At 39.4% G+C, this 14,299-nt stretch overlaps 1 protein-coding gene across 1 annotated transcript; it reads left to right on the forward strand.

The window, feature by feature from the left end:
* Positions 1-7,151: 7,151 nt before the first annotated feature.
* LOC135171797 (uncharacterized) lies at positions 7,152-9,252 on the forward strand. The gene is made up of 3 exons (XM_064138354.1): positions 7,152-7,345; positions 7,748-7,913; positions 8,044-9,252. The coding sequence occupies exons 1-3, from the start codon at positions 7,275-7,277 to the stop codon at positions 8,656-8,658; spliced, it is 852 nt and encodes a 283-aa protein (XP_063994424.1). The 5' UTR covers positions 7,152-7,274; the 3' UTR covers positions 8,659-9,252.
* The last annotated feature ends 5,047 nt before the right edge of the window (positions 9,253-14,299 follow it).

The raw sequence follows: 14,299 nt of genomic DNA on the forward strand, positions 1-14,299 counted from the left end.
AAACTTCTTATGGCGCGTTGGGCACTTTTGTGGGTGAGCATTTTGTCGTGAAGTCGCGACAGATGAGATTTTACAGTGGTGCCAGATGCGGAACTCACACGTCTCCCACTGCCCCACTCCGCAGCAGTAGTTGCGCGAAGGAGTTGCGCATGAAACCCCCACGCGTGGGATTTTTGCCCCCGTCTGGCATCACTGCTATTAGTATACGCATAGGTATATATGAGCTGTTTCTTTCTTCCGCTAGGCAAATAACTTCCTTTTTTAGCAACAGTTACATTAAAAGAATATAAGTTTGGCGCTAGCGTTTAAAAAAACGCTGCATTTAAAGTTTAAAGTTGATAAATTTCTACAAAATGACAGAAAATCTCAAAATTTTGGGGAATTAGGAAAATTATCAGTATGCTCATATCAGCTAAGAATTACAAATTATCGGAAAGCCGGAAAAGTAGGAAAACCCGAAAAACCAAAAATATACTCAATTTAGTAGAGCATTTCACTAGGGACGTGAATCGACGATCGGAAAATCGCTAAAAATTATGGGAACGCCGGAAAAGGAGGAAAACCCAAAAATCGAAAATTTACTCAATTTAGTAGAGAATTTCACTAGGGACGTGAATCGACGATCGGAAATTCGGATGGTCGGAAAAAATATATATGCTACGATTACAGCTTTAAAAAAATCTACATTTTTATTTTTGATTATAGATTTGTCTTGGAAATGGATGCGGTTTTACATGAATTTGATTTAACGATGTCCAATGATCGCAATCTTAGCACAAAAAAATACAAAACTACTAGTGATGCAGTATTCACAAGAAATATAAATAGATTTAAATCAAAATTGTTCATTTCACACTTTAGTTACCATAGACCTATTGTTTCAGTTTTAGAATTTGATGAAAATGCTGATAATGATGGTGTAAGAGTTGTTGAAATTATGGATGAGAATTGATAAATTTTGTATTTACTATTTACTAACATTTACGCATTTAAATAAAACCACTTCCTTCGAATATAATTTCTATATTATTATACTTCATGTCCATTCAAAAAGTGCCCACATTGCTTTGATAAAATTGATTTTTTATGTACAATTTCTCATGTCGCGAGCGCACCTAAAAATGCTCACCCAAAAAAGTGCCCAACGCGCCATAAGTTCAAGTTGTCACTTCTACCTGCACTCCCGGAGTGCAACGAGTTTTTTTTTCATTTATATTATATCAATTTTTTTGGTATAAATGGTTAATCATTAATCGAAATACCTCATGAGAATAATATCAAAGGGTTTTTCGATTGATGATTCACCATTTCTTTAAAAAAAAATTACGTCACTTCACGTGAATAACGGATAGTAAGTGAGCGAGAGAGGGGGGGAAAGATATTTCTCTCTCGCTCATCGACAATTTCAAGCACCGCGAGCGCGAGCGTATTTCTGTTTTTTAAACGGTTTTATTTAGCTCACCCTGCTTGTTTTATTTTTTATTATTTATTCTTGGGTCAAATTTCGTAATTCAAATTTCACCCTCTTCCTGTCAACCGATTAATCTGAAATTTTGTATACACTTTGGATTTTGGTGACAGTACAATTATGTTTACTCATTATCATTATAAATTCAAGATGGCCGCCGCTATAAAATGACGGAGAATTTATGTTTTATTATTCCCATCAATATGGGTATCTAATGAACGGGCTCAACAAGCAGAATACAATATACTGTTACGTGTCCCCCTTCGAAGACTCCTTCATTTGTCTACGATCTGAACTTCCTCAGAATCACGACTGTCTTTGGATATAACATTAGTCTTGTATGTCTCTCGTCGGAGCTCTGAAGTGTCACATCGTAATACTCTTTGTAACTAATACACCGCCCCAAACATTTACCAACCTGTGTCGTCTTTATTCTTCGCTGGATATAACATTGGTGTCAGAAGTGGGATTAATTAAAACCTACGAGCCTAAAAAATTTGACTTCGAGCTGTGGAAAATTATTTTTTTTCTCCTTTATTGGCAATTCAACAACTCAAAATATCCATGGAACTCTTCAAAACCGTATACCAGGAAATCAGTGATACCTCAATGCCCTACAATGTGTTCTTCGGCTCTGCAACCGTGTACTTCGAGAAAACCAAACACGTTACAATCAGTTCCAGCAGTCCCAGACATGACTCTTCAACATGAAGCGGACGCCACCATACCCTTCTCGGAGGAACACAACAGATAACATTTTGAATTATTTCCCTTCTCACTCTTTTGCTTTTACTAATTGTAATGATGCTGCGAATGCTAACGCTAATCCTCGCTAATCCTAGTTCAACCGTTCTAGTTCATCCTCGCTAATCCTAGTTCAGCCGTCCATGGCCAATGGAGCATGATCTAGAATCATTACTTATGTCTGTTGTAGCAGACGGGCCTCATCACTTATGTCAGTTGTAGCAGACCGGCCTCATCACTTATGTCTGTTGTAGCAGACGGGCCTCATCACTTGTATCTGTTGTAGCAGACTGGCCTGATTACTTATGTCTGTTGTAGCAGACGGGCCTCATCACTTGTGTCTGTTGTAGCAGACTGGCCTGATTACTTATGTTTGTTGTAGCAGACTGGCCTGATTACTTATGTCTGTTGTAGCAGACGGGCCTCATTACTTGTGTCTGTTGTAGCAGACGGGCCTGATTACTTGTGTCTGTTGTAGCAGACTGGCCTGATTACTTATGTCTGTTGTAGCAGACGGGCCTCATTACTTGTGTCTGTTGTAGCAGACGGGCCTCATTACTTGTGTCTGTTGTAGCAGACGGGCCCCATTACTTGTGTCTGTTGTAGCAGACGGGCCTGATTACTTGTGTCTGTTGAAGCAGACTGGCCTGATTATTTATTTTTACCTGTTTCACTTTACTCTATCACCTTTGAGTTATTTCAGGATGAATGAATGTGTGTATGTGTCAAAATGAATTTTATACGCTTATTTTTGCATAATGCGTGTAATAATTTCGAAAGCTTTCGAAAAACTGCAATCTTGTGAAGTTTGAATTTTTGGTAGTTGCTTTTAAACTAGTTACTAGTAGTTGTCTGCAGACAAGTAATTTGAAAAAGTAGTTGCTTGTTATTTTCATTGAATGACATTCTCATTTAAATGTTTTTCTTTTCTTTTCTAATTTGAGGAAATCTCTGTCTTGAGTTGTTTTCAGATACTGTACCCATAACGGAAATTTTCAAGTGAACCATTCTGCTGTTTCAGAAAATGAACAATGAAAGTTCGAGTCAAATACTGACATTCACACCCTTAATGAATAAGTCAATTAAGAACACTTTATTCCTCTTACTCAACATAACCCATGGAAAATTGTAACAAACACTTTCGATAAATTATGATTGTATAGAATCAAACAAATATTAATCGGCTGTTCTTTAGCGTTGATTTCTGGGAGGTTTTAGATAAAGAACAGACTAGGGCCCTCCCTATGTGGGATCTTGCAACGCTCAAATTTTTCAGTTTGTCATAAATTAAAGCAACAAATCCTAGAGTTGTAATACCTCAAATAGTCCCTGGTGTAATTGCCGGGGCGGCAATCTTTTTGTGGAGGGGAGTAGTGTTACGTGTCCCCCTTCGAAGACTCCTTCATTTGTCTACGATCTGAACTTCCTCAGAATCACGACTGTCTTTTGGATATAACATTAGTCTTGTATGTCTCTCGTCGGAGCTCTGAAGTGTCACATCGTAATACTCTTTGTAACTAATAAACCGCCCCAAACATTTACCAACCTGTGTCGTCTTTATTCTTCGCTGGATATAACAATACTATAAAAAATTGAAATTCAAGATGGCGGCCGCTACAAAATGGCAAATAACGTAGGTTTTATCAATCCCATCAATATTGGTGTCAAATGAAAGGACTCAAAAAGCAAAATACAATATACTATAAAAAATTAAAATCCAAGATGGCGGCCTCTACAAAATGGCGGATAACTTAGGTTTTATCAATCCCATCAACATGGGTATCACATGAAAGGTCTCAACAAGTAGAATACAATTTACTATGCAAAATTGAAATCTAAGATGGCCGCCGCTACCAAATGGCTGATAACAACTTTTTATCAATTCCACCAATATGGGTATCAAATAAAAAGGCTTGACAAGAAGAATACAGTGCACTATACAACCTCAATATTTAAGATGCGCGCAGCCACCAAATGGCTTATAATAAAAACTAAAAACTAGAAAATAAAAATAGGTAAAAAAACTTTTCCAGTTAAACGGTTTTATGTTAAACATGCATTGCAATGTTTAAGATGAATGTACTAAAAACCAAAAAATAATAAAATAGATACAGTCGTCGGAATTATAAACATATGCATAGACAAGACTAAAATAAAACCGTGGGGCACGTCAATTGTCTACAATTGTTGATTAAAATGTTTGTTTTGTAATGTTACACTATAATTAGGCAGTTGTTCAACCGACAACGATGGACGTGTGATAAGTAGGGCTAGGATGTGGAAACAAGCTAGCAAGCTCGATTATAAGCGAGTTTTAGGGTTTCATAGTGGTGAGCGAGTAGAACTTTTATCATATGTTTTGTCGATTAAAAACAAACTACGAGCAGTGAAACGATTCCTCGCCAACCAGCAGTGTGAATGTCCAACGATAAACTAGTTGAAACATCTCTTTCATTTACATGGAGTGTAGAACTATTGGAATTTCCATGCGAAAGAAAATAGTAAGTAATTTTCTCACCGTCTGCGGCCCAACTGCCTAACGACGAATTAAACGATTCTTCTGTCGCACATTAACTCGATAATTTGTAGACTATTGACGTGCCCTACGGTTTTATTTTAGTCTAGTCTATGCATATGTTTATAATTCCCACGACTGTATCTATTTTATTATTTTTTGGTTTTTAGTACATTTATCTTAAACATTGCAATGTATGTTTAACATAAAACCGTTTAACTTAAAAAGTTTTTTTACCTATTTTTATTCTGATTGTAGTTGTCAAACAATGTAACTAAGTAATTCAATCAATAATCAATTCACGTACGTAAACTAAATAATTCGAGCATTCCAGTCATGTCTAATGTTGTATGGAACTTTTTCAAAAAAATAGACAGACAAACCATTTCATGTAATGGGTGTGGAAAATCATATAAAACCAGTGGCAATACGACGAATTTATTTACACATCTAAAAAATAAGCATCATCATGCGTTTTTGTAACTTAAAAATAAAAACGCAAGGTCAAGTGAAGTGAATATTACATCAAGAACCTGTGCACCCGTTTCGCGTACTAATTCAACTAGTACCATTAGTAATAGGACTGCTGAGATAGAAAATAACTTCATGGAATTGTCTGAATCTGCGATTTACGATGATACTGGTGTAAGTATTTTATTTGTGTAAGTTTGTAGCTTCAGAATCTATATATTTCTTCTTCATAACCAGTAACCAGTCACCTAATAATGTGTGATTACATTTTAGTGTTTTCACTTAACCTTAATACTATTTCCGACGACAAGTGTAATGAAATATATACAAAATGTTCAATATGTTTGTTTCAGATTGAATCCTACGAAGATAGTCAGAGGAAAGGCTTGGGGCAACAGACTACACTCATAGGTATGTTTGAAGGTATTTTTTATTGATATCAAATTGCTGTATTGTTTAGATTTTAGTTCATAAGAATGCTCTAATTTTTTTATTTTTCTCAATTTAACAGAGGGTCATAAAACAAGCCAAATAAATGAAGCTTTGGTCTACATGATTGCAAAGACAACATACATCTATCTTGTGTGGAAAAATCAGGATTGAAAAGACTGATGAGCGTTATTACCCACGCTATAAGGCTCCATCACGAACTAGAGTAAGCAAACTATAATATAAAATTATTATCTTATCCTTTTTATTTTTAAATGTTATTTTATGATTCATTCCTCATTACAGATAACTGGCTTGATGGAACAAAGATAGGCCACTACCAAAGCCATTGTAACACAAAAATTAAGTGAGATAAATAATATTGCTTCAACAAGTGATATATCAACTCTCATGAACTCGACACGAAGTTTCATCGTAGTAACAGCGCATTTTCTTAACACAGCAAATAACTACACTCCTAAATCTGAACATGAGATGGTGACATTGATAGCACGAAGAATGTATCAGGTAAGTAAAGTATAAAATAAAAGCATCAAATTAAAAAAAAATAGTAAGTTATAAAAAGTTTCATAAAGTGAACTAATATTGGTCTTCTTTCCTGCAGACAAACACTGCTGATTATATAAAAGAATGCTTTGAAAATATTACCGACGAGTTTTCAATAGTAAAGGATTGCATCTTACCAATTACCACTGATGGTGGTGCTAACATGGTTGCTGCAGTGAATTGTTGTTCTTGATTTATTAACAATTATGTCTATTGATTAGTATTTATCTAGTAATGTGAGATGATGAAAGTAGATTAGGCCAAATATTTTTTTTTTCATATCATACCGATATATCGACATGTTAAATAAGAATATCGATATCGATATATTCAAAAATTACCGATACAATATATATCGATACTTTAATCCATTTCGGACATCACTACTTAGCAATCGGGTATTTGTCCTCACTCTTGGTCAATGATATGAAACCGCTTATTGTCATTGTCTCAGAATACAACAGTTTCACATCATTGTTCAGCGGAAACCACGAGAAGGTGGTGAGGTATGTTCCACCGGGAGAGGAAGGATATGGAAATAGGAGAGTTCGGATGGTATTTTGAAATAAAATCAGAACAACCAACAAAGAAATATATTTTTACATTGATAGATACAACTGATAGATATATTAACTGAAATATTGTAAGACTACAATGGGGTCAATTGAACGCGAAAGTTTTGTGTAAAATGTTAATAGCTCCAGGGCTATTGGATGGAATTGACTAAATCTTCTCCAAATCTGTAGCTGGAATACAGAATTCGGAATAAGAGAATAGTGAGTTCATTTCATTCAGTCCTATTCTAAAAGGGACACACATGTCACAATCGATTGTATCGAAAATCTCGCAAAAGTGAAGGCACGATTCCTTATTGGTTCACTGACAGTGCCGCGAGATTTTTCATTTGAAATATTCTCATATCATTGGTTAGACGTTCGCTCCACCTGGTGTGCCAGCTGTCAACGTACGTTCACGTGCCCACGCCAATTTCCAACCTATTCCTTTTCACCATTCGGTAATCACACCAGGCAACCGTTCTTCCAAATTACGTGATCTTTCGAAACGAAATCCACGTGAAAAATGTCAGTGAAAAGTCATCCATTTACCTCTACTGAGGAAATTATCAATTTTGAGACGGGAGACACAGCTGTGTAAGTATTTTTTTATTCTAATTGTTAATTTCTCTGCAAACATATATTGAAAAGTACGCACCATAACCTCTCAAGTCACATGGCATTAACAAATTCGTTTCATCTACACTCAAGAATTAATATCAACGACCTCTTTTTTAGTTTCCATGTTTTTTTTTTATTCTAATCTAATTGTTAATTTCTCTGCAAACCAATATAGAAAAGTACGCACCATAACCTCTCAAGTCACATGGCATTAACAAATTCGTTTCATCGACACTCAAGAATTAATATCAACGACCTCTTTTTTAGTTTTCATGGTAGAAAACTAAAAAAGATTTTAGTTTTCATGGTAGAAAACTAAACAAGATTGACATAGAAATTGTGGGATATCGAGGAATTCGATTTTTTTTCATTTCACAGGATACTCTCAGGTTACGTCGATAAGATTGATGGGATGAAAACTGTCAGCAATGGAAAAAAAACTTTGCTAAAGTTCGTAATGAACAATGGGGATGGAGCGAGGATTCGTGTACTGATGTGGGACAATGTCACCAAGGTCAACTCACCGAAAATTTCTCATTACCAGGTGTTTCTTCATGTTAATAATAGTTAGTTGTCACAACAGAATTTTCATCATCAATATTCATATTCATTAATCGAAAACCGTGAACTATGGGTAACACATTTATGTTTACAAAAAAAACAATTCCCTACAGAAAATGTATATCACTATGGGTTGCATTACTCCTGTCAATACTGCTTATCATGGGAACGAAGACGTTGTTGATGTGGAGTTCAACGTTCAGGCAGCGAGCACCATAAAATATCTGGGAAGTCTCGATGGAGCTGGAATAATTGTCCCAGAAAATTACCCTGAAGTTGCCATGGAAACTCTACTTCGTCACCAAAACGCTCCAGTGTCAGTTACTGGATTCATCAAGAGTCCATTCGTTGAAGTTGTTCATTTCTCAGCTTCGTACGGTGGAGGCAGCATTGTCAATGGCAAACACAGACTCGCTGTCCAAATTGCTATTTTCAAGGAGACGAAAGAGATTAAGGTTGGAACCTGTGTCAAGCTCATGGGGAAACTGAAGTCCAGGGTCTTGAAGACAAACAAGGCATATCCCGAGTACTACTTCGAAGTTCCAGACATGAGTCATGTCGTTTTGATCCAGGGTAAAACGACTACGGAGGAAGAAATGTCAAAAGCGATCATCTCAGCGACCTCTAAACGCTACTCGACTGGAGATTTACCGGAACCAAAACGTTTCTCGAACGGTCAGGGTGTAGAAGAAATTCAGAGAGCGATGTCAATTGAGAAGAATGACTAAGTTCAAAGGGGTATTATTATCTGTACTGTTATTTCAACTGAGAGACAATATTTATTGCTGTTATCACTAATCTTTTCGTAGATTTTTCTCAAATTAAATTCCCTGTGATTTCATGGAGATTGAGAAAAAAATTTTCAAGAGAACAATCATAATGTAAAAAATAATTTCGTCACGTAAAGGACTTAACTTTCTAAAAAAAAATTATTCGAGGCTAGAATTTCATTAACTTAGAGATGACTAGAGAAAGACTAGATTTGTCGATAACTTCTTTTCAAAGACTAAAAAACTATAAATTGACTAGGGCAGTATTTCCTTAACCTAAACTCGACTAGAGAAAGACTAGAGACGTAGATTAATTGGAAACTCCAATTTGTGACATTCATTCGTGAAAAATAATTTAATTTATCAAAATATAACTAATCGTTATATGCAAGGGCCAAATGTACAAAGCACTAGAGCAGTATTTCCTTAACCTAAACTCGACTAGAGAAAGACTAGAGACTTAAATTAATTGGAAACTCCAATTTGTGACATTCATTCGTGAAAAATAATTTAATTTATCAAAATATAACTAATCGTGATATTCAAGGGCCAAATGTACAAAGCGTTAATAGAAACACAGATTCGAATCGTAGATAATTTAGAGCCTACAAAAAATATTTTTAAACAGTTCTTGCATAATGAATACTTTTAATATGAAAAAAAGACTAATTAAGTTCTCTGACGAATATGATTGTTACACATTGTGACGTATTGGCCTCCGCCAATGCGTCGTTTTTGAAAATCGATGCCCAGACATGGGTCAGCAGTCCCACGATGTCTTGGAGACGCTGTGGTCAGCTGCCCCAGTGTTTGGAGGATCGGTTTGCTCCCTGCAACGCCATTTGGACAGGGGACTGAACAATCCAACGGATGTTTAGACCATTGTCAGCACCCAAATGACGCCACAGCAGGGATCAAATAAAGCAGTTTCAGGGCTTTTGGCACGTCCAGTATACTGTGTGACTGTATGAGTCTTGCGTCAATGATGACACAAGACAATATTGGTGCAAAAAGCCGTGGAACTGCTTAGATCAGCGATTTGGACTTGGAGGAGATTTAGAAACTCGCAGAGAGACAGGTACCTTCCAGGAGCAGACCAGACAGGGTCTTCCACTGCTCGTAACCGCGCTCCAAGTCCAACTCATAACCACCTAATAACGCGATACCGACCCACTCGCGCAAGGAGTGTATACCATTAAGATCAAATATATATATATATACATTTAATACATTCCGCGAGTGAGATTATTAAGTGTTGTTCCCAACCCGTCACCAAGACACCCCTCCTAGAAGAGTGAACCCGAAGGGCTCACCGAGATCTAGCCGGACGGGGCACGACGGCCCAGCAGAAGGGGACAAGACACAGGAGTGTCCCATCACCCTCAGTCCCAAGAGGGGATATATATATACACCAGCTACTAGTAACCGCTAGTAGCATCCAGAAATATATATATAACCCCTTAGTGAGTACACTGGGAATAATACGAATCAGTTTGGCTAGCCATAGCACCAAAAGAGGGGGTAGCCAAACCTCAAACGTCACATTGGCGCCCAACTAGTTTTTGGCACTCATCAGGAGATAGTGCAGAAGAATTATGTGACACTAGAAGTGGGAACACACTGAATTACGCGTACGGAGCCGACGGTCGACGAAGGAAGGAGATTAATAAATAAAAACACAGAACCCCAACCAACACCAGAGAAAATTAAACCGACAACGCAGACCGATAGCCGAGACGGGAAGTATAGCAGTGACAACGCTTGACACCAACACCAGGAACCACCCAACGCCAAGCCAGGAGCAGCAGGAGAAATTTGGGACAGGACAACTCGCCAACAGCGGTACCGGAGACAACTCAGCGCCAAACCTGAAAAATAAAATCATCATTAGCAGAGACAACAAACGAGATCCGGGACAACAGGATGAATATCGGACTACTGACAATCGTCATGGGACTCGCGTAAGTACTGAACAAGCTTAAAAATTCCTCCTATTCGCACACCGCGATCTTTGGCCAGTCGGACCCAACGACGCGACCGACAGAACCGAGACTCGCGACCATATTTAACACACACAGAATCAAATACAATAGACATGGACGGCGCGTCAAACGAAACCACCACGGGAGGACCGACGGAACCGGTCAACCGCGAGACGACAACAAGTAACCCGACGGCAATATCATGCGTAGCAAACATGACAACCACATTCACAACCTTACAGTCGAGAATAACAGCAAGTACGGTCGCACCAACATCAGTCGGTATTCCCCAACCTTTCGCGTTCAGTTCCCCAATACCAGGGAACATTAGACCAGAAATGGGACAGATGGGTCCGCCCTACAGAAATAATCGATCGGATTTGCGATTAGGACCATTTAGCCCTATGCTAGGAATGAATTACGCGATGGGGAGACAAGAGTTGGGACAACAATTTCACAGGGGCAATGGAATCGGTAGATCGGAAAGGGTACCCGGAAGCCCTATGTCGGAATTGAGTGCGAGATTTGGAAGGGCCAATTTCGGTCTCGGAGGACCGAATACGGTCCCTCAAAATACCTTCGAAGACGGGAATGTAGGACAGGGAGCTTTCTCAGGTCACGCACCACAAGCTCACGGATTGGGCTTGGGATACAATCCATGGGCAGATCACGGCTACGGAGAAGATCAACGAGTGAGGAATGCAATAAGACCATTGCCGAAATATGAGGTAGGGGATGATGTAGAGAGATTCATCACCAGCCTGAATATGTCACGAAGACTTTTGAGGCCGGGAGATGAGCTAAATTTTCTGCACCAGTGCCTGCCAAAATTCGGTCCGAAAGCAAGATTGGCGGTAGAAAGCGCGCTAACAAGCATAAACTCGCTCGATGACCTTGTCACAAAGCTTCGCTTATCACTCGGAACTAGGGAAAACCTACGTCAAATTCTGGGAAAAATGTCGCGTCTGTATCAACAATACGGAGAATCGGTCACAGATTACGAAGCGCGATTCAGGGCTCTGCAATTAAAAGCACAAAGTCGACTTGACACGGATCCGACGGCAGATTACGGGATCACGATCCACGGTATTAAATTAAATATGAGGGAAGCCTTTCTCGCCGGACTCAGAAGAGACATCAAGAGTATGATGTTTCCCCTGACTCCAGCATCTTTTGACGAGACCGTCGGACTCGCGGTCACGATCGAGTCGAAAATAAAAGAAACCGAGGATTTCGAACAGCTACGGAGGCTGCATGCAAAACCAAAACAGTCTCAAGGGCAAGGGAAGATTCGAAGGATCGAATCAATCGATGATGACGCGATTGAGGCTGATATGAGAGCAATGAACATCAGGTTCACAAACTCCACAAAATCCGACGGACAGAAACGTGTAGTCCGAAACGAAAAGAACAAACCCGAGTACCGAGGGGGGAAACAGTCAGACAAACGGGTGACGAAACCTAACACCAACGATAACGTTTGCTACAGATGTGCCAAACCGGGGCACTATGCACGGGATTGTAGAACCCCCGCTCACCTAATAAAAAAACAACGTCCAACGAATAAAATCGCGACTGAAGAAAAAAGAGAAGACACAAAGAACGACCAAGAGGCGGTCGCTAGTACTAGCCAAAATTTAAACTAAAAACGAGTCCAGAAGAGCTGCGCGATCTAGGACTCGAAGACATGGGCGAGTCAAAAGCGCAGAAAAAAACAATATATAAAACGGCCCATGTAAATTTCCGCGTAATGGACATACCTCCCACCCAAGTACATCTAAAGGTCGATCGAATGAAGGGAAGGGAGGGGAAATTTTTTGTAGACACGGGAGCTGATGTCAATCTAGTACGATCAGACAAACTCAGTCCGGAATTAAGGATAAATCGTGAAGAAATAATAATTATCAAAGGGGTTACACCGGGGAAATCGAGAACGATAGGGTACGTAACTCTGAACGTAGAAGGAATCGAAGACAAATTCCATGTCGTCGATTCGAGTTTTCCCCTTTCAGAAGATGGAATGCTGGGCAGGCCATTTCTGAAAAGCAGGGCAGTCAAAATTGACTACGGGGAAGACACCCTTACAATAGGGGAGGGGATACACACATTTTTAAATACGGAATCAATTTCCCTTCCGCCTAGGACAATTAAATTAGTCTACGTCAGAGTAGGTAAATTCGACGCAGAAGTCGGTTACCTCCCGCGAAGGGACATCAAATCAGGGGTGTACTTCGGGGATGCGATAGTGAAACCTAGGGAAGGTGTAGCTTTTTCATACGCGTACAATACCCGGGAAACCGAAGAACGATTTAAAATTCCATTTGTCGACTTAGAAGAAATAGAGTCAATTGCAACGGAAGCGGAAATTAAAGCATTCAGCGAATCAGAGAGTTCGGAAAACCGGTCGGAGAGAACCAACAAAATAATGGAAATGCTCCGGCTGGAAGGTCTGGATGAGGAAGAGCAGAAAGAGGCAGAAAATTTAATAAAATATAATCCTTGGGTATATAAGCTTGATCACGAAAAACTAAAAGAAGCCAAAATACCGGGATATCAAATTAAACTAAAAGACGACGAACCCGTCGTAGTCCGACAATTCCGCCTGCCCTTCCACATCAGAGACAAATCTAAAGAAGAAATAGATACCATGCTGAAAGCCGGTATCATCGAACCCTCTGACTCACCGTATAACTCGCCAGCGTGGATGGTTGCAAAAAAACCAGGCCCCGATGGAGAGAAACGGTGGCGTATGGTAGTCGATTTTCGTCGACTAAACGAAAAAATGGTCGCGGACGCATACCCACTACCCAATATCACGGATATACTCGACCAATTAGGGGGCATGAGATACTTCTCAACATTCGATTTGGTATCCGGATTCCACCAAATCCCTCTAGCCCCGGAGAGTCGCCCCAAAACAGCCTTCTCAACCACGGGAGGACACTATCATTATACCCGAATACCAATGGGCATTGCGAATGGTCCACCAGCCTTCCAGAGGTCAATGGACGTAGTATTATCCGGACTACAGGGGGCAGGGTTATTTGTCTACATGGATGATATAGTCGTCTATGGAAAAACTTTAGAAGATCATAGAGAAAAATATAAATCGTTCGTGGACAGACTCCATGATGCACAAATGAGCCTGCAGCCCTCTAAATGTGAATTTTTAAGGGAAGAGGTAGCCTTTTTGGGGCATTGCGTCAGCTACGAGGGAATAAAACCTAACCCCAAAACAATAGAACCCATCCTAAAATATCGAAAACCTAAGGATAGGAAGGGAATTAGACAATTTATCGGATTGGCGGGGTACTATCGGAAATTCATGGAGAATTTTGCGACAAAAGCACGCCCCCTAACGGAACTCTTAAAAGAAGAGGTCCCCTTTGAATGGGGAGAAAAACAAGAAAATGCATTCACAGGAATAGCCCGAGAAATAACGTCATACCCCATACTACGACACCCAGATTTTTCTCGACCGTTCATCGTCACGACCGACGCATCAGATTATGCGATCGGGGCAATCCTCAGCCAAGGCAATATAGGCGAAGATCTGCCTATAAGCTATGCCTCGCGAGTAATGACAAAACCAGAAAAAAACTATACAACTACAAAAA

This window comes from Diachasmimorpha longicaudata, unplaced genomic scaffold (genome assembly GCF_034640455.1).
Source record: "Diachasmimorpha longicaudata isolate KC_UGA_2023 unplaced genomic scaffold, iyDiaLong2 ctg00000106.1, whole genome shotgun sequence".
In the NCBI taxonomy this organism is placed as follows: domain Eukaryota; kingdom Metazoa; phylum Arthropoda; class Insecta; order Hymenoptera; family Braconidae; genus Diachasmimorpha; species Diachasmimorpha longicaudata.